Raw genomic sequence first — 20,878 nt, 5'->3', positions numbered from 1 at the left:
CCCCCGCATGTTCTGGGCCCACCTGGAGAGAACTCTGGCCCCCCCAGAACTGTGTGTGCAGCACTGCCCCTCCAGAAGGAAGAAGAGAACCACAAAACAAGCTCCTGCCAGATTTACAGCAGTCTAGGACACCACCGGAGCCCTGGCGGCTCAGTGGTTAAGCACTCAGCTGTTAACCAAAAGGTCGGCAGTTCAAACCCACCAGCCACTCCCTGGAAACCCTATGGGGCAGTTCTGCTCTGTCTTATAGGGTTGCTATGAGTTGGAATTGACTCAGCGGCAATGGTTTTAGGGTGCCACCACCTGTCTGTCTGTCTGTTATACTGTGGGAGCTTGCATGTTGTTGTGATGCTGGAAGCTCTGCCACTGATATTTCAAATACTAACTGGCAGGGTCACCCATGGTGGACAGGTTTCAGTGGAGCTTCCAGACTCAGATAGGCTAGGAAGAAAGGCCTGGCAATCTACTTCCAAAAATCGGCCAGATGAAAACTCTTGAAAGGCCCCTTGACAAGGACTTGTCACACTGAGATCTAATCCTCCTGTCCTTGGTCACCAAAGCCACCAGGGCACAGGCCTCTGGGGTGTGGGCCAGTGGCGTGGATGGCCACCTCAGGGAACAGACTGTCCAGGCATGTGGCACCGCATTTGAGGCTGGCATGACTTCCCAGTGCAGACTCGAGCTGGACCCTGGGCTGCCTTTGTGTGCTTTGTTCTCTGAGGTGTCCCCAGGACAGAGGACAGTGCCTGGCAACCGCGGGTATTTGATAACATTTACCAAAAGGGCCATAAAGGAAGAGGAGAAGCCATGCTGACTCAGGACCTACCTACTGTGTGCTCTTGGAGGCCATCCTGCATTCAGACCCTCACTCAGGACCTACCTACTGTGTGCTCTCGGAGGCCGCCCTGTATTCAGACCCTCACTCAGGACCTACCTACTATGTGCCCTCGGGGGCTGCCCTGCATTCAGACCCTCACTCAGGACCTACCTACCGTGCGCCATCAGAGGCCACCCTGCATTCAGACCCTCACGCAGGACCTACCTACTGTGCGCCCTCGGGGGCTGCCCTGCATTCAGACCCTCACGAGACCTTCCCTGACCTGGTAGTGGGCAGGACTGCACCCACTTCTGTCACTGAGGCTGGGGATGCTGGGGAGGCCTGGAGCCACCTGGCCCCCTCCCACCCACAGTGGACCATGGCCTGGGCTAGCCCTAAAGCTTCCCCCCTCCCCCACAGCTCCCCTGGGGTAAGCAGGGCACCCCACAAGGATGGAGAAGCTCTCAGGCTCTGGCATGGTGTGGCAGCAGAAGGTGACCCCTGCCTGGGACATCCCCTGGGAGCAGTTATTGCCCACCACAGCTGTGCTGTACTGGGGCCCTGGGCTTGAATTGCACAGAAGGCGTCCCCTTCCCGGGCAGTCCCCCGGGAGCAGTTTACTGCCCACCACAGCCGTGCTGTACTGGGAAACTGGGCTTGAATCACACAAACACAATCCCATCGATACGCTGGTGCATTAAAAAAAGGCCTTTCCTGGGGTCGCAGCAGCATTTTACATCATCATGACCTTGTTTACAGACTCAGGTATCCAGGGAGCTGGGGTCCTAGTAAGCATATGCCCCTGGCGGAGGGCCAGGCACCGGCACTCCATCCAGGAGTGCCGCAGGGGCTGACCAGAGCCCTCAGCACTGGGCCTGGCCACCAGACCTGCTCAGCGATGGCTTGGGGAAGGAAAAAAGGAAGAAGTAAACAAGAGGAAAACATTTATTCATATTCCCGCTTCTGTGAAGGTGGGGCAAGTACTCGGATCAACGTTATTGAAAACAATAAAAACGGTGGATAAAATGATGAACCACCCTAAAGAGTGCTGAAAAGCTGAGAAGAAAGCAGGCAGCCTGGGCCACACTTTGGGGGAAATCCTGACCTCTGGGGTCACCAAGGCCATGTCCCCCCACCCCCACCCCAGGGCACCTTCCTATATTACCACGTGGGCTGTGATCAGGGGCCTGAAGCCAGCGGGCCAGGCAGCCCAGCTGCAGGACAGCCCGAGGTGGGGGATTTAATACGAGACCCTCCCCACACTGAACTGGGTCCCCACTTTCAGAGTGAAAGGGACAGCTCCCCCATGACCCTGGGGGTTGCATGGAAGGCTGTCGGGGTGCTGAGCAGAGCAGGAAAAGAGGAAAAGAAGGTAGGCTATTATGTACAACCAAATACCTCATGGAATTTGGCTCCTTGGTTTGGAGGTTTAGGTTTCATGGGACATCCCAGTTAATTAGCCTAATAACGTGTTTAGTGCTTCTGTCCCACCTCCCAGTTCACTGCGTAGTGCCTGGGGTCTTCAAAGCTTGCAAGGAGCCATCAAGCGTGCCAAAGTTTGTTCTTCTGGAGCAACGGAGGAGGACAGAAAGCTAGGGTTAGGACGACGGTCTGGGGTGCGTGGCTGACTGCTGCCGTGAACCACTGCCTCCTCTGCCGTGAGACCACAAGAGCTGCATGGTGCCTGGCTACCATTACTGAACATTTTGATCAAAGAGTCTATAGAAGAATTCTGATCAAAAGGGGGCAAATATAGAACAGAATTACAAATTCGCATGTAATCCAGGTTTTCTGGAGCCATGGAGATAGGGATGAACCCCTGAAACTACTGCCCTGAGATCATCTTTAAACCTTAACTCAAAAATATTCCCTGAAGACCATGGCTTTGGAGGACAGCTAGCTCAATTGGCATGATGTAGTTTATAAAGAAAAAGTTCTGTGTCCCATTCTGGTGACTAGTGTCTGGGATCTTAAACGTTTGTCCCACCCTGCCTGGGGGAAGGGAGAATAAAGAAAACCAAAGACACGAGGGCAAGATTAGTCCAAAGGACTCATGGACCACAACTACCACAGACTCCACCAGACTGAGTCCAGCACAACTAGATGGTGCCTCGCTACGACCACTGACTGCTCAGACAGGGATCACAATAGAGGGTCCCAGACAGCTAGACAAAAATGTAGAACAAAATTCTAACACACACACACACAAACACACACACACACAAAGACCAGACTTACTGGTCTGACAAAGACTGAAGAAACCCTGAAAGTATGGCCCCTGGACACCCTTAACTCAGTACTGAAGTCACTCCTGACGTTCACCCTTCAACCAAAGATTAGACAGGCTTCTAAAACACAATGAGGCTAAATAGGCACACTAGACCAGGGGCAAGGACTAGAAGGCAGGAGGGGACAGGAAAGCTGGCAACGGGAAACCCCAGGTCGAGAAGGGGAGAGTGTTGACATGTCGTGGGGTTGGCAACCAATGTCACAAAACAATATGTGTATTGTTTAATGAGAAACAAATCTGCTCTGTAAACCTTCATCAAAAGTACAATAATAATAAAAAAAAATATCCCCTGAAGTCTTCTTAAAACCAAACAATAGTTGAGCTTAACTAGTAAAGAATGTCTGCCTTGAGCATGGTGTTCTTTTAAGAAGTGTCCATATGGGAGCAAATTGACAACAGCCACTGGAAAGGTTAGTTAGGAGCCTTAGGGGGCAATGGGTTTCTGTTAATGGGGGAGGAACAACTCAGAAAAGGAGGGCAGGAATGTTTGCACAACTCAAGGAATGTAATCAACGTCACTGAACCATACACGTGGGAACTGTTGAACTGGTGCGTGTTCCCTGAGTATAGTCTCAACAACAACAACAACAAAATAAATAAATAATTAGAAAAAAAGAGAAAGAATAAAAACCCCTGGGAAGTTCCGGCCCCTCCTGGTCACTGCCTCTATAAAAGCACTTTACAGCGCGTCTGGAGATCGCAGGCCATGACTCAGGTTCAAGGTGGTTCCCGGCTCTCCAGCCCTAAGCAAGAACGCAGCCCCGCTGGACGGGGGCACCTTCACCTCGGGCCTCAGGGAACTCGTGTATATAAGGGCAACGACCAGCAGCAGACAAGAGACCCAGGTCCATCAGGTCTGAGGGGGCATGGGGGAGAACCAGCCGAAGGGACCCAGATAGAAACCAACCCACTGAGCCTGGTTCCGGAAGCATTAGCCGGATATTAAATCATCGAAGCCCACCACATTGGGAGAAATAAACAGATAGGAAGGATCTGCAGAGGACAGGAAACCATTAAGAAATTACACAGCAGACTTGGAAAAGAACCAAACACAACTTCTAGAAATAAAAAAGTCACGTAACTAAAAAACTCAACAGGCATATTTAAAAATACTCAGCCTCTCCAAGGAAAGGAAGACATGGGGATGGAGCAGGGGAGGCTGGTAAACCAGTTCTCCAGGAAAAGGCTCTGCTCTGTAAAAAAAAAAAAATGCTGCTCTGTAGCATTTGCTAATTCCTGTGATGTAAATACTCCCACCACGGATGACTTCAAGCTACCAATGGGCTAACAACTGGCTCGCAGGATTCCTGATGAGCCAGAAAAAGCTGACTCTGGCCCACCCTGGGCCCAGAGACACGCAAGGATGTCAGAACTGGGGTCAGAACGGCCAAGATTTCACTGACACCTGGCCTTTGGGGGGCTTTAAAGACATGGAAGGAAGAAAAAAGACCAAAGAAATGATGGACTTGAACTGTGGCGTTGGCAAAGAGTACTGAATAAACCGCGGACTGCCAGAAGAATCAACATATCAGTCTTAGAAGAGATACAACTAGAACGTTCCTTAAGAAGCGAGGATGGCAAGACTTCGGCTTGCTTACTTTAGGCACGTCATCAGGAAAGCCCATCACTAGAAAATGACCTCGTGGTTGGTAAAGTAGAGGGTCAGCAAAAACGAGGGAAACGCTCCATGAGGTGGACTGAGACAATGGTCCCAACAGTGGGCTCCAACATGCTAGCCATCATGAAGATGGCCCAGGGCCGGACCACGTCATACACACTGGTCTCCTGAGTCGGAGCCGTGTCAACGGCGGCTAACAACAAAGACATGTCCAGAATTCATTTTAAAAGAAGCGTGTTTCCATGAAACCAAGGCAGACAAAAAGCCACAGCAGGCCTGAGGGAAATCAGGCGGCAGGAAGGAAAGCAGTGTATCTGGTCCTCAGCAGAATACTCGAGAAGACATAGCACTCTTACCAGCCAAAGAGAGAAATCCGTATGGTGAAATTATGAATGGAAAGAAACGGTGTTTTCAGGACCAGACGAATTTCCTAAGATGCCACAGTGTAAGAGGCTGCTAAACTGGGGCAGGGCTGGCGACTAGAGGACCCCATGTTTTAGGATAAAGAGGGTAAGGTCCGGATTAGGGCTCGGGTTTGAATTCCACTTCTGCCACTTCTGGGTGTGTGGCCTTGCTGTTGCCAGTTTTCTCAGAGTCCGAGTTCCTTTCTTTCCATCTGTGAAGTTGGGGAGTCGGGAGGAGAGGCATAATTCTTGCCCCCTCCACTCACAGGGCAAGCAGGATGTGCACACGGGGTGGGGGCAGCATGCTTCCAAACTGAGGACTCCCATTAGATCTTTTGTGACTCTTCTTTGTCCTGATCGAGTTCCCTGAGCGCTGGGGGCACAGAGGTTAAGAGCTCGGCTGCTAACCAAAAGGTCAGCAGTTTGAATCCACCTGTGGCTCCTTGGAAACCCTATGGGGCAGCTGTACTCTGTCTTATACGGTCCTATGAGTCGAAATCCACTCGACAGCAACGGGGTGGAAGAGAACTAGGAGCCCTGGGTGGGCAGATGGTTAAGACCTTGACTACTAACCGGAAGACTGGCAGTTTGAACCCACCCAGTGGGTGCTGCAGATGAAACGCCTGGTGTTCTGCTCTCATAAAGATCACAGCCTTGAAAACCCTACGGGGCAGTTGTACTTGTCACACGGGGTCACCACCAGCCGGAATTGACTCGATGGCAACTGGTTTGGTTTTTTGGTTTGCGTGAGACCTGAGACGCCTCCTCCTCACCCCATCCCAGAGCTGAAGGCTGAGCTGCCTCCAGAAAATCAGCCCTTGGACAACCTGCCCCTATTCCCAGGCCTCAGCTGGGAACTGCAAGAAACGAACCCCTACCCCCCACTGTGATCATGACAACCCTGCACCCCTCACCTGGCGGGTCCCCAAAGGCAGGGAGACCTTTCCCTCCACAGACTACTCCGGATTCTTGTCTGGCAGAAGGGCCAGCCTGCCTCAGGCTCCCAAACACGGGAGGCTGCGTCCAAGGGCTGTGCGGAGGAGGGAGGTGTTTGCAGCCAATGTGTGACAGTTGCCACGTTAACTCCCTGACGCTCGTCCACCACTCCATGACCTCCACCTGACAGACGGGGAAACTCAGGCCCAGGGAGGTGCCGCCGCTTGCCCAAGGTTGCTTAGCCAGAAAGTGGTGAGTGGGGTCTGACCTGCACCCGGGGCTCTCAGGGGGCCAGGCGAGTCTGATCCCACTCGGGGCTCTTTGGGGGCCAGGCAGGTCTAACCCCACTGGGGCTTTCAGTGGGCCAGGCAGGTCTGACCCCATTCAGGGCTCTCAGGGAGCTGGGCAGGTCTGATCCCACTTGGGCTCTCGGGAGACCCAGGTGGGTCTGACTCCACTGAGGCTCTCAGGGGGCCAGGCGACTCTGACCCACACTTGGCTCACAAGGCCCGTCTTCGTCCCCCTGCTCTGTGCCTCTGAGATGGGCCTGAAAACAGCACCCGTGGCCCCCGCAGAGTCAGCCCAAAGGGAACATCCATCCTATCTGGGATGGGAACCAGATGCCGCTGGCGACCCCAGCAGCTCCGGGGAAGAACGTCCAGAAACTACGGCCAGCCTGCTGGGGCATCTTGGCGAACCCCAAACAACAGCATAAAAGCAAACATGTTTGCAGGGTCCTCGTGTCAGTGGCCTTCACAGAGCCTGCCAGAGCCAAGGTCAAGTTCAATCTCAGGGCACCGTGGGCCCGACTACCCCCAGCACACTCAGCAGGGATTAGTGTGTGGCGTTCTCCACAATGACCCCACAGACATTAATAATGTCCACTGGCTTTGAGGCTGGACTTCAGAAATGCTAACGAGCCTCAGTTGTAAGGAAACATGTTGCCCAGAAACACCTCTTGTCCCTTTACTGGGACCCTGGAAGCTGACCCCACAGCTGTCAGAGAGGGAGAGGAGGCCTGGGGCCTTCTGCCCCAACGCGCCTCTCTTCCTGCTATTCCCTGGCCTTTTCTCCTGGGGTCCCCAAAGTGGGACCCTCATGGGAACTCCAAGAGTGAAATCAACTTATAGGGCCGCCCACTGAACCAAGGCACCAAAGCCTTTCGTGATCACCCCGAGGTCTCTCTTCAAGGTGTCTCGCTGTTAGTTGCTCTCGAGTCAACCCTAACTCACGGCGACATTATCTACCCCAGAACGAAACATCGCCAGACCCGGTGCCATCTTCGTGACTGTCGGTGCGCTCAAGTCCATCACTTCGGCTGTCCCGTCAGTCCATCTCACAAAAGGTCCCTCACTTCCGCTGACCCTTGACTTTACCAAACACGATGTCCTTTTCTAGTGATTGGTCTTTCCTGACGACGTGTCCGAAGTAAGCGAGCCCACGCCTCGCCATCGTGCTTCTACTATTGGTGGACAGAAGCCAGGGATGCTGCTAAACATCTGACAGCCCCCTCCATGAACAATTTGTTGCTGTTGTTCGCTGCCATCAAGTCGACCCCTGACTCGCAGCAACCCCTGCACAACAGAACGAAACACTGCCTGGCCCTGTACCATCCCCATGATCGGTTGTGGACTGGACCACTGTGATCCATAGGGCTTTCATCGGCTGATTTTCAGACGGAGTTCTCCAGGCCTTTCTTCCTAGTCTGTTTCAGTCTGGAAGCGCCACTGAAACCCGTTCAGTGCCACAGCAACACGCAAGCCTCCGCTGACAGATGGGTAGTGGCTACGCATGAGGGGCACTGGCTGGGAATCGAACCCAGGTCTCCAGTACAGAAGGCTAGAATTGTACCACAGAGCCACCACCACTCTCAACAAAGAATTATCTGGCCTCAAATGTCGACAGCGCCAGCCGCCTTGGATCAACGATTCTTAGCTTTTTTGGGGTCATGGAGCATTTGAGTATCTGATGGACTCTACAGATTTTTCTCCCCAGGAAAGTGCACGTCAACCCCAAATTTCACTTCAAATTGGGCAAGATTGTGCAACTGGGCTCTCTTAGAGGCTATTTTAATTCCCAAACTGCAAACCGCCCCAGGCTTGTCATCTCAGCAGGGAGGGCTCATCAGCAAGCACGTCCCTTCCCTCTGAGGTAAACACGGGGCAGCAGGGCAGCTCCCTGCTAATCACGCTGGCAGAGCTCCGAGGTAGTGCACACCTCCGGGCTGCAGGGGCTCAAGCAGCCTTTCAACAGGTTCTTGTTCTGCTTTCTCTGGGAGCAGGTCAAGCAACAGGCTGAGCAAGGGCTGGCTCTTTCAAACAACTCCAGGGGCCCAGCTCACCTCAGATGAAAGCCAGGGGTTTGCAGGAGACCCTCATAAAACAGAGTTTATGATTCGAGAGGCTCCAGGGGAGACGGGGCACACTCAACTTGAACCAACACTTTGAAAGATCTAGTCTACACCACGGTAACGTTCCCATTTTACAAATGGCAGAATCAACAGTGGAAAAGCCTCTTTTAGCTGTGAAGCCAAATTATCAGTGGAATTTTGGGTCAACTAATAGGCCTTTTTGCAACAGTAACCAATTCTTATCCATAAAGTTTTCACCGGCTGATTTTTTTTTTTTGTAAGTAGATTGCCAGGCCTTTCTTCCTAGTCTGTCTTAGTGTGGAAGCTCGGCTGAAACCTGTCCACTACGGGTGACCCTGATGCTTTTTGAAATACTGGTATCATGGCTTCCAGCATCACAGTACTTGCAAGCCAGCACAGCATTACAAACTGACAGACAGGTGGTGGTATAGACATGGTGGCTGCAAAAATGGGCTCTAAAAAATAAAATAAAATAAAATTTTTTTAACATAGCAAAGATTGTGAGGATGGCGCAGGACTGGGCAACATTTTGTTTTGTTATACATAAGGTCGGTACAAGTTGGAACCGAATCAATGGCACCTAACAACAACTAACACCACCAATGTCCTTACACTTGGTTTTTCTTTCAAAGTCCTCATTAAAAAAACCCAAAAAACCAAACCCACTGCCGTCGAGTCGATTCTGACTCATAGCGACCCTAGAGGATATAAATACCAAGTTAAATGAAATGCATTCGCAATGAATTATTTAATAGGATTTGGAAAGGTTCTTTTCTCTCATTTCAATAAGAACGTAATATATGATATTAACATAAGCCAGTAAGAATCTACCCTTTAATATCAGCCAACAAGAGTTGACCAGAAAGTAATAGGTGTTAGCCAGGTTGTGGAGACTCTAGAACCCTCATCCACGGCTGGTGGGAGCATAAAATGGCACAGCCGCTGCAGAAAACAGTGTGGGGGTACCTCCAAAAGCTGAACACAGAGCTACCACACGACCCAGCAATCCCAATCCTAGGTCCACACCCAGAAGAAGTGAAGGCAGGAATGCGAACAGAAACCTGCACACCAACGTTCACTGCTAGCACTGCTCACAATGACCGAAAGGTGGACGCAACCCGAGTGTCCGCCAACAGGGGAATGGCTAGACAGACTGTGGGCCATCCACACAGCGGAACACTACTCAGCCACGAGGAGAAACGAAGCCCTGATGCACGCCACAACGTGGATGAATCTCGAAAACATCCTGATGAGCGAAGTAAGTCAGACACAAAAGAACACATGTTGTATGATCTTACATGAAATAAGCAAATATACAGAAACGAAAGATTGTCAGTGGTTACCAGGGGCGGGAGGCACGGGGAAGGGGGAGCTTTTGCTTGGGGGTCATTGAGGCTACGTTAATGGTGGTGGAGTGATTTGGAAAAGGACAGCGAGAATGGTTGGAAATGGAAGAATGTAAACAGCGTCACCGAATGACACAGGTAGACATTGTTGAGATGCACTATGCTTTGTTACGTATTTTTTCACCACAATAAAAATTAAAAAAAAAAAAAACTTTGCCAAGGGTCGGACTCCAAGTTAAGCACTTTGCAAAGATTCCTCTCTGTGATGTAATCTCTGCTATAAATACTACTGCTACCTTCATTTTAAGGGGCCCTGGTGGTGCAGTGGTTAAGCTCTTGGCTGCTAAACGAAAGGTCCGCAGTTCGAACCCACCAGCCCCTTCGTGGGAGAAAGACCCGGCAATGTGTAAAGAGTACAGCCTGGGAACCCTATGGTGAACGTTTACACTGTCCTACAGGCAACTGTGAGTTGGAATTGACTCCACAGCACACAGCTTCTCCATTTTACATAAGGGGAAACTGAGGCTAAGCAGGTCAGTGGCTCTCCCAAGGATATACAGAAGGTCTGGGATTTGGCCTGGGGCTCATCTCAAGCCTCGGGCTGTAAAGGTCTCGTCAGGAAAGTATCCCGTGGGCAGAGAGAGGGCCCCTGGGTGACCAGACAAGACGGACAGGAGGCACAGCTCAAGGTCCTAGCCCTCCAGGCCTCAGCTCCCAGGGACAGGCGTCTCCCCTGGGCTGCCCAGGGTCTTTCCTGCCTCTCAGGGGTCTGAAGGTTCCTCCAGATATAAAATGCCACGTTGAAATAGATCCAGCATAGTGGCAGCATTGTTCCCACAAAGAGCTGCAGGGCTGGCCAGCAGAACGACGTGAAAAGCCAGCAAGAACCACCCCTGTCTCTTCTGAGCGGCCACTGTGAGAGAGGGGGCAAGGTGGAACAAAGCCCTCCCAAGGACCCACAAAGACCTGACTTCCCGCTGCTGCCCTCTACGTCAGCGAGGGAGGGGCTTTGAACCCATGTTAAGGTCCAACTTCCTAAGGCCCCTCACCTGCTCTTGACACCCTAACAGGAAACTGTTCCTGCTGCAGAACTCAGATAACCTGACCCCTGGAAGGTGGGTGGTGACCCAGGGAGACACCTGGGTTGAAGGAGATCCCTCAACTCGCTAAGTCAAGATGGGAGGAAGCTCCATTTAGCATTCTTGATGGATTGCAGGGGAATAAATATCTACTTGTCATGAAATAAAGCCGAGTTCCCTAATTTACTAGCTCTTTGCTCTAAATGGAGTCCCTAGCGGGGCACAAACAGTTAAGCGCTTGGCTACTAACCCCGAAAGGTTGGTGATTCAAGTACCCCCCCGAAAGGTACCTCAGAAGGAAGACCTGGCGATTAGCTTCTGAAAGGTCATAGCCATGAAAGCCTTAAGGAGCGCAGTTTTCCACTCTGACACACATGAGGTCGCCATGGGTCAGAGTTGATGCTATGGCAACATGTAGGGGTGAGAGCTGCTCGAAATACCCTGAAGGCACTCTTATTACTGCCCCCCAAAACACCAAGTCAAACCTACTGCCATTGAGTCGGCTCCGACTCATAGTGATCCCATAGGACAGAGCAGAACTGTCCCACGGAGTTTCCAAGGAGCGGCTGGTGGATTCAAAATGCCGACCTTTTGCTTAGTAGCCGAGCTCTTAACCACTGTGCCACCAGAAGAATTCATTATTTAAGGACTGGGTGTTTCCTGTCCACTGAATTGCAAACCTATGTTGTTGTCATTAGGTACCGTCAGGCTGGTTCCGACTCACAGCGACCCCTATGTACAACAGAACAAAATGCTGCCCGGTCCTGTGCCGTCCTCACAATCGTTACCCTTGAGCCCGTCATTGCAATACCCATTGCTATCGAGTCGATTCTGACTCATAGCGACCCTATAGCAAGAGTAGAACTGCCCCACAGGGTTTCCAAGGAGCACCTGGTGGATTTGAACTGCTGACCCTTTGGTTAGCAGCCACAGCTCTTAACCACTTTGCCACCAGGGTTTCCATGGTTGCAATACCAGCTCTTATTTTAAACCTTCACAGTCGACTCCCTGGCTCCTGAAGTTCACTTGCTGACTATATTTTCCCTTCTTAATGTGTTTCAGAGACTTTTCCTGGCTCTTGATTAATCTATACAGCGGCAGCTCTGTCAGCCAGGAGCTCTTCCCCATTGTTCATATAAGGAAGACGATCCTGCACAGAGAGGTTAAGATGTCTGCTGGGGACCACACAGCGGACGGGTTAAGAAGTCAGGGGAAGCCTGCTACTCCAGGGCTGCTATAACGCTCCCTCTACACGTCACAGTACACAAGGCCGGTCTACCTTTTGCTCCTCCCCAGAAAATGTCTCTTAGAAAGACTCTCCGGCTTGGCTAGAATAGTGTTACACTCTCGAAACTTCAGAGCACAAGGGGTCCCCAGGGACCAGCCAGTGCAACTTCTTCATTTCACACATGGGGAAACTGAGGCCCAGAGAAAGGCCAAGGTCACTCAGAAGACTCCCAGGAGGGCTGTGCCTTCCACCCTCTGATGGGCAAATCTTCCCAGGAAAGGAAGTGACCACAGCAGGAAATGCCGTGACCCCAAAGGTCATTGCTGTGAAGGTCAGCCCCTCCCCAGAGCAGATGTCGCCTGGGGGAGGGGACAAGGGGTGGGGATTGGTTTGTGCTCCCAGCGCCTCTGGGGAGCTTTCTACCCAAGCTTCACAACAAGAGTGGCGTGCTCAGCGGCCTCCCCTAAGATCAGGTTAAAGCTACAATGAGACATCCCCACGCTGTAAGTGTACAGGCCCCCGGTGCAGCCCACCCCACAAGCTAAAGGAAGCAGAGATAGTTACGTCCTCATCATGCTCCAATTCCAGGCCGGCCTCCAGGAGGTTCCCCTCGTACTCCTCCCTGCGGAACCTCTTGTCATCCTCGTGGTAGTCCATGGGGGGCTCGGGCCCGCCGGCCTCCACTGGGGCCCCCTTCCCCGGCAGGGGCTGGTCCTGCTTGACGCTGCGAGCTGCCGGGATTGTGTCGCTGTGCTGGACCCGCCTGGCCAGAGTCCTGCTGCCAGAGGGCCGCTTGTGGTGGTACACCAGGATGTAATCCACCTTCCGCTTGCCATCCCGGAAGTACAGGCCATACTTGCACTCTGCATCAGGATCCACCGACAAAGAGTTCAGCAGCTAAGGGGGAAGAAAGGGAAACCCACCCATTATCAAGCTGCTGGTGATGGGCCTTTAAAAGGGAGCAACTATCAAATGGAATTATCCTATCTGTCCATTCGTCCGTCCGTCCGTCTGTCCATCCACCCACCATCCATCCTTCCTTCCTTGCTTCCTTCTTTCTATCTATCCATCTTCCATCCATCTATCCCTTCAACCATCCACCCATCCATTCAGCCATCACCTCTTCTTCCATCCACCCATCCATCCCTCCATACATTTAACCCTCCTTCCTCCTTCCTTCACCCACCCACCCACCATCCATCCATCCATCCATCCATCCATCCATCCATCCATCCATCCATCCATCCATCCATCCATCCATCCATCCATCCGTCCACTTAACCTTCCTTCCTTCTATCCACGCACCCATCCATCCATCCACTTATCCATCCTTCCTCCTTCCTTCCTTCCATCCATCCATCCATTCTTTCATTTAACCATCCATCCATTCTGCCATCACCCTTCCTTTCTTCCATCCATCCACCCATCCATTTAACCTTCCTTCCATCCATCCGCCCATCATTTAACCACCCACCCATCCACCTACTCATTCATTTACTTACTCACTCATTAATTCACTCATTCATTCATTTGCTCACTCATTCTATCACTTATTCATTCACTCACTCATTTGTTCACTTACCCCTCATTCATCCACTCACTCACTTATTCATTCAACAAATACTTACTGAATGCCTGCTATGAGCCAGGCACTATCCTAGGGGCTGAGATATAGCCAAGGACACAGCAGATAGGCCCTGCTTTCATGGAGATGGCATTCTAAAAGGAGACATTGGCTGCTAATCAGGCATGAGGCTGCCAAACAGACACTGACCACCTGGAAGTCCTTGCCCTTCTACAGGGCCACAGCAAACTGGAGGCAAGGGTCCTGGGTGCTTGTGAAAGGCAACTGTAAAATCTGCAAAGTACAAACCACCTAGGAAAGGCTTTTCCTGCATGGTGACAGGGTCTCAGGTGGAGTAAAGCAAACTGAAGTCCTGCCGTGCAAACCACCTCCTCTTCTGGCCAGCGCCCAAGGCTCTGCCGCGTCATGGTGACCACAGGGTCTGTAACGACTGCAGTCGGGCCTGGTTCCTGGGTCTGGGTCTGGCTCTGCCACTGACTAGCTGTATGGTCAGAGGTTAGGCACTTGACGTCCTCAGTGGGTTCTCCCAAAGCTGCAAAGCTGACCCTGAGCAGAGAGCACAGTGCAGGTGGTCTAGGTGGGAGGAGAATGGGGATGAAGGGAGGGAGGAGGGAAGGGCAGGCCAGGAGGGGAGCAGTGGGCTCCCTCCTGCTGGGGACTCTCTGAGGCTGGGGAGAAGCAGGACTCAGAGCTGTGAGGGGTGTAGGAGCCTGCTCGCCCAGCCCAGCAATGGGGATGTTCATGGAAGACTTCGGCATCCCATGTCTGTGACGAACATGGCACTCTTGTAAGTCCTGCCATGGGAGAGGCTGGGCAGAGTTGCTCTTGTCCATTTGTGGGAGGAAGCTGAGGCCCAGTGAGGGGAGGCACCTGGTTGCAGAGCAGGCACCTGGCTGAGGCCAGCCTCTGATCCCATCCTCACACCCAGGGCCCCCTGCTAGGAACAGTGACCACTAGGCACATCACAAATCCCATAAACCAACCCTGGGAGGTGAACATTAGCAGTTGGCCCAGACTGCCCATGGTGGCCCTGGAGCTGAATTCCCACAGCTGTCCTGGCTGCCTGGCTCCACACCTGCCGCTAGAAAGGACACAGCTGGGAGAGGGCAGCCATTTGGTCGACCTTGGCTCTCTGTTGCTTCAGAACCGGTTCAAGGCAGCATGTAAGAACAGGACAGATGATAGCCTCATCTGCCCTGAGACCAGAAGAACTAGATGGTGCCCAGCTACCACCACTGACTGTCCTGACGGGTGTCACGGTAGATGGTCTGGATAGAAGGGGAGAAAAACCTAGGAAAAAAACTCAAATTCTTAAAGAAGACCAGACAGGCTGAACCAGTTCAGACCAGAGGACTCCCTGAGACTACTGCCCTGAGATACTCTTTAAACCTTGAACCAAAACTATCCCCTGAAGTCACCTTTTAGCAAAATAGCAGAGTGGCACACAAAATAAAGGGTATTACCAGTAAGAAAAGTGTTCTACTAAAAAACCGTCTTATGAGACCAAAAGGTCAACAATGACTCTAAAGCAAAGATGAAAAGGGGGCAGGGAAATCAGAGCCCTGGAAACGAACCAACCGGAGCGCAGAGCACGTTGACACACTGTGAAAACGCAACTAGTGTCACTGGACAATTGTGTGGAAATTGTCAAATGGGAACCTAACTTGCTGTTTAAACTTTCACCCAAAACACAATAAAATGTTTTTTTTTAAAAAAAGAACAGAGCAGGTGAGTCTGGGAGGCAGGTAAGTATGGGCCAGTGGAAGGTGCAGTTAAACATGGTTGTCTTCCTGCCCCGGTTCAAATATCAGCTCTGCCATTTGCTAACTAGCTGTGTTACCCCAGGCACATAGCTTAACCTCTCTGTGCTTCTGTTCTCTATGTAAAATAGGAATGGAAGTGAAAAGACCTCCCTTGACTTCCCTCTCAGTGTTGTCAGGAGGACTAAACATATTTATACAGATACATCTTCCATCCCTAATTCTGTCTTTAAGGATTTGTAGGGAAGTCGGCACAGGTACATACACTTCCTATTTAGCCTTACTTCAGTGCAAGAAAGGAAACCCTGGTGGTGTAGTGGCTAAGTGCTACTACGGCTGCTAGCCAAAGGGTCGGCAGTTCGAATCCGCCAGGTGCTCCTTGGAAACTCTATGGGGCAGTTCTACTCTGTCCTATACGGTCGCTATGAGTCGGAATCGACTCGACGGCACTGGGTTTGGTTTTGGTTTTAGTGCAAGAAAAGGCTCGATGCCTTGTCAATGATGTAAAACCTGCATGTGCAGCAAGTGAGAGTGATCCTGATGAAGAATTCGTTCCAAGTAGGGGTTGGTTCAGTCATTTCAAAGTGAGGGCAAATCTACATAACTTTAAAGGGCAAGTAGGAGTTGCCCGTAAGTCTTGTGTTGCGGCGTTTGTAACCCAGGGACTTGTGGCAGGGCCTGGCACATAGTAAGCCCTGCACAGAGGTTTGCTTTAACTGTGAATTGAGACACGTGCACAAAATAAAGCACTAGCGGTGGGCAGGGAAAATAATCTCATGGTCAGAGTGGACCACAAGCAAAAGATGATTGGCAGTGCGGAACCACAATTTTTAAGTTACAAAAGCAAGCTGGATGCCGGGACCAGCAGGAGGCAGCACAGAGCATGTGTGTGGGACTTGTATAGTCGCTGACTTTCTGTATGATCCTGGGTATGTTGCTTCGTCTCTTTGGGTCTTTGTTTTATGAAATGAAGGGTAAACCTTCCTGGATAAGTGGGAGTGGGTTAGCAACCTTGAAGCACAAGATTCTAAACAGGCTGAGAGTGTTGGGCTTGAAGGAAGTCAGGGAGGCAGCCACTCAGCCAGAAACACAGAGAAAAAGTTAGAGGAGGTATTTTGCGGAACAACACAAAAGGGCAAAGAGTTGAACAGCGGTGGAAGGGATGTGGGTTAAACTTTATGCATAACTTCCCAACTCAAAGGATCGGGAAAGTCTCGTCATGTTCTCCTTTTCCTATACCTAAGAACAAGGCAGGCAACCCCTCTGTGCACCTTTGTTGAGGGTGATGGGTTGCTTATTTGCCTTTTGAATGGTTGGCACCTAATGCGCTGTTGCCAAAAGAGTGAATAATTGAACAACAGAGGCTTAGGTCTTGCATTGTTACGGGTAGTGGCCACCAGATCCAGTGGAGCAGAAGCTGGGTCCCAGCCAGGCCAGCAACTTAAACATGACTTTCCCCAGCTCTGAGCCTCAGTCTTCTCATCTGAGAGATGGGGACCAAAACAGCTCCTCGACTTATGCCACAGGATTCTGGCGAGGATAAAATGAGGTGGGAGAACTGAAAATAGAGTATTTGGGTGTAAGTGCTCTGGGAAGGAGCTCCCCCGCCACCCCGGAAGACAGGACAATGGTGGAAGAGTCATGGTTTCATGGGAAAATGCCAGGTGACAAAAGCCTCCTTCACAGCTCAAGGGTCTGGCAGCCCTCTCCCAAGGCACCCCAAATGGAGGGAGGGCAGTGTACATGTGGTCCACACCTCCTTCTCCAAATCCCCCCCAAACTCCGAGGAAAGGGCAGAAGAGGACCCTGGAATCCGTCCCCACATGGTGGATGCTGGCCCGGGATCCTATGCACCCTTTATCTGGCTTCTGAGCTGGAGCTGGGACCGCAGGAGCTGCACTCACGCATTTGGGTGAATTATTCAAAGTCACGGCAAGTCTGACTGAGCTTTCTAAGGGAATCCACTACGTCCACTTTCTCGGAAACTGGGGGAATAAAATTGTCGATCTACAAAATTTCCCTGCGGTTCCAGGAATCTTTGAGTTTCAGATCTGAGGAGAACATCCATTTTAAACATCACTTCCACCCCTCAAATTTTTAACATTAAACCATATGATGTCTGGGCAAGCTATATAACCTAAAGCCAGATCAGCTCCAACTGCAGATAGGCAGGGAAGCATTCATCTCGGCAGGCAGCCAAATACCTGCCATCAGGTGCCTCTCTGGGGTGTCCGGACTTGTTTGGGGCACTCATCTCTGACTCCCCTGACAGCCGTCAGTTTGAAGGAGGAAGGAAGAAACACTTGAAGATAGATGCAAAGAAAAGTTAATGAAATCAGGTGTGTCCAGCCTGACCCCCGGCTTTGGAGGCATGCCTTCTGCTGCCTCTTTGCAGAGAAATAATGAAGTGACTTTCGCCCTTGAATTTGGGGAATGACAGAGAAGCAGGCTGGGGGCCAGCGCCTGCATGGGATGGGCTTGTTCTGGTGGCTGATTTAAATTCCGTCTTTGGCGCAAGAAGCTGTCTGGGAATGGGCAGGATTGTTCTGGAATGTAGTCCACACCCTCTGGCCTTCCCATGCACAGGGCCACCTTTGCTGGGTGACTCAGGGTACCATGTGAACAATAATTATTGGCTTCAGCTGAGCCGGGGATGCCCTGGGTGCTCCCCCTGTGACGCTACCCGCTCTGCACAGACAGGCTCTGGCCCCTGGGGTGCCGCCCCCAGCCTGTCTTTGGACATTCCACCCGCAGGACGCCGCCCGGCCACCTCTCCTTCCTGCAGTCAGCACCCCAACTCACAGCCCCTCACACCCCCAAACCTGAAACCTGTTCAGGCTGAACTCGTGTGCAGGTAAGAGTCTATAGGCTGTTGGGCTTGTCTGTGTCTCATCACTGTGAAGACTTCAAATGAGGGGACAAGCTGCCTCTTTGCAGACTTTGGGGCTCTCTGATGAATTTGGGGGAGACAGATGGCTTTTAGTTCTGGATAAGCCACAGGTCCCTGCACTAAAAGTCCAAGACCAAGCACTCACTTGTAAAGGCTCCATTTCTGATTCTCAGATCCAATCCATCAAGGCCACCTCCAGAGCACCTCCTTTGCTCCATCTCTATGGCCACCACCACCAGCCCCTGCCTCTGAATGGGTATTTTCCCCTGAGTCTCCTCACATTCGATTTCCTTGGCCTGAAACCTTACAGGTAAAACTAGCTCCTTTCCTCTGGAATGCTGATTCTTCAGCAGGCTCTCCCTGGCCACCTGCTTCTGTCTCGTAGCCTTCCCAGCTCTCCTCCCAGCTGGTGGGTGGCTTGGAGCAAGCTCTCAGGGCCTTAGTTTCCCTGTCTGTAATGACAGTAGCCACCCCTAAGGTTGTTGGGAGCGTTCCATGAATGGACACAGCGACTTGGCACAGGCACAGGGCTACAGAAGTGCCCTTGTCATGTGCTGGATCAGGTTCGGTCACCAGGACTTAGGCTCCTGAGGGGCGGGCCTTGCCTGTGCACTCCCTGTAGCTGCCCAGGCCAAGTGCCTCCTGGCACACATCACCCCCTGAACTTTCTGAGACCAGTGCATATTTATCACACTTGTTCCCTACTGCTCCCAGCTGCCCTAGGAATCCCCCACTCCCCACCCCAACCCCCAATGCAGCCCCCAGGGTGTGTCTGCAAGGGGGTCACAGAGACCTGCCCTACTCAGGGCAACTTCCTGGGTGCCCCCATCCCCAGTCAGCTCTGGACAGAGGGGCAGACAGGGCGACGCCCAGTTCGGTAAGGCCACTCCGCTGGGGCCTGGGCACAGCTGGGGCCAGGGGTGGAGGCTGTCTCCCGGCTTCAGAGTGCAAGACTGGCAGCTGGTAGCAACACTCCCCCACCGAACGCCCTTATCGGCCCTTCTCTCTTCCAGCAAACTGTCCTTTAAGCCCAAGCCCTCGCTGGGGAATTCTGCCTCCGGGAAATCCAAGCCTGCTGGATTCAGCCCCAGGGAGGGTGGGGGGATAACGGGGGTCTGGGCTAGGGGTCCCAACCATGTGGCCGGCTACGGGCCCACCCACGCCGCCCCCCCCAACACCTACACAGAGCGCAGGCCCCGGGTGGGGGCAGGGCGGGCGCCCGCGCTGATCCCGGCGCTGGGAGCTCCCATTCAGGACACCGCGCTCCGGGAACTCTGTGCCTCCCTGGCAGGTTGGGGAGATACCCGCCGGGCCCCGGGGCCAGAAGACCCAGAGAAGCGCGGCTGCAGCCAGGGGCTGGCGACGCGGCAGAGCTTGGTGGCTGCCACAGTCCCCGGTGGCGGTCAACTCGGCTCCCTCCCCCCTTCCCCCCTCCTGGCTGCCCCAAGGGGCATCGGGCTGGGAAAGGTGTGTCCCACCAGGTCCCCAGCCGTGCGCTCTCGCTCGGGTTGGGGCTCGGGTTGCGGGGAGGCCGCTGAGAGCGAGACCCCGGAGCCCCAGGCGCCTATCCGGTCCCAGCCCGGGGCGCTGCGTTCCGTGGGGCGCGCCAGCCGCGCGCGTGTTGGCCGCTCGGGCCGACGCCGGCGCGCCCTCAGGGGTCCACGTGCGCGAGTGGGCGCCCTGCCCGAGGCGCGGAGGGTGCGGCCCCAGAGCCCCCGCAGGCCCAGTGGCCCCGGGCCGCGCGTCCTCGCCGGCCGCGCTGCAGGTGCGGGCGCGGCCTCCCTCCCGCCCGCCGGCGCCCGCACTTACCGTGCCCTCGGACGGCAGGTAGCCGATGTCCTCGATGGCGCAGACGTTGATGATGTGCACGCTGCGGTCCTCGGCCGGGAGCGTCGAGTACTTCTCGTGGACCCTCATCGCGGCTGCCTGAGCGCCGGGCCCGCCGGGCGGCGCGCCCTCCCCATCCACGGCCCCGGTGGCCTCTGCAAGCCGAGACGGAGCGGTGGCGGCGCGCGCAGGGGCCCGGCCTCCCGCTCCGCCCCGCGCCCTCGGCCCGCCCGGCCCGCGATGCGGGTGCGGGGAGCGGCGCGCGACCCGCCCGCCGAGCCGGCGCTGTGACTCCTGCGAGTGGCCCTCGCTGGCCGTGAACTTGGACGCCGGCCGGCCTCCTTTTCCTTAAAGCAAAGCCATCGGAGCTCTCCCGCCGGCTGTGGCAGGGGCGGCGGCCGTGCGGTCAGATTTTCCGTAGAAACTTAAACACAGGAAGAAAGTATTTCATTCCTGCGGGCCCCCTCCAAGTTTTATTTTTATCCGGGGAAAGTGCCCCTTCGGAATTTTTTTTTTAGGGGGTGGGAAGGGTTTTCCTACCAGGGAGGAAACATCCAGTAGAGCCCACCTTAGAAAAAATCCCAGGACGTCGCACTTCTGTTGCTTTGTCACCCTGGCAGCGGAGAGACGCCCTCCAGTGCTCCTGAGATGGAAGTCAGGACCGCCTCCCTCCCCTTACACCCTCTGGCAAACTCCTGCAGGCATATGTTCTCACCTCCGCCTCTGG

At 53.3% G+C, this 20,878-nt stretch overlaps 1 protein-coding gene across 4 annotated transcripts in view; it reads right to left on the bottom strand.

The window, feature by feature from the left end:
• The window catches only part of ANO1 (anoctamin 1), a 110,131-nt gene extending 89,825 nt beyond the window's left edge, over positions 1 to 20,306 (bottom strand). For all 4 annotated transcript variants that reach the window (XM_049892779.1, XM_049892777.1, XM_049892778.1 and 1 more), the window contains exons 1-2: positions 20,134 to 20,306; positions 12,654 to 12,986 (exon numbers count right to left, since the gene is read on the bottom strand). In XM_049892779.1, the coding sequence (XP_049748736.1) occupies positions 12,654 to 12,986; positions 20,134 to 20,241 (441 nt within the window). In that variant the 5' untranslated portion in view covers positions 20,242 to 20,306. The remainder of the gene's footprint in view (positions 1 to 12,653; positions 12,987 to 20,133) is intronic.
• Positions 20,307 to 20,878: the final 572 nt, after the last annotated feature.

The sequence above is a fragment of the Elephas maximus genome, chromosome 7 (genome assembly GCF_024166365.1).
Source record: "Elephas maximus indicus isolate mEleMax1 chromosome 7, mEleMax1 primary haplotype, whole genome shotgun sequence".
Classification (NCBI taxonomy): Eukaryota; Metazoa; Chordata; class Mammalia; order Proboscidea; family Elephantidae; genus Elephas; species Elephas maximus.
This window is presented reverse-complemented; position numbering and strand designations above follow the sequence as displayed.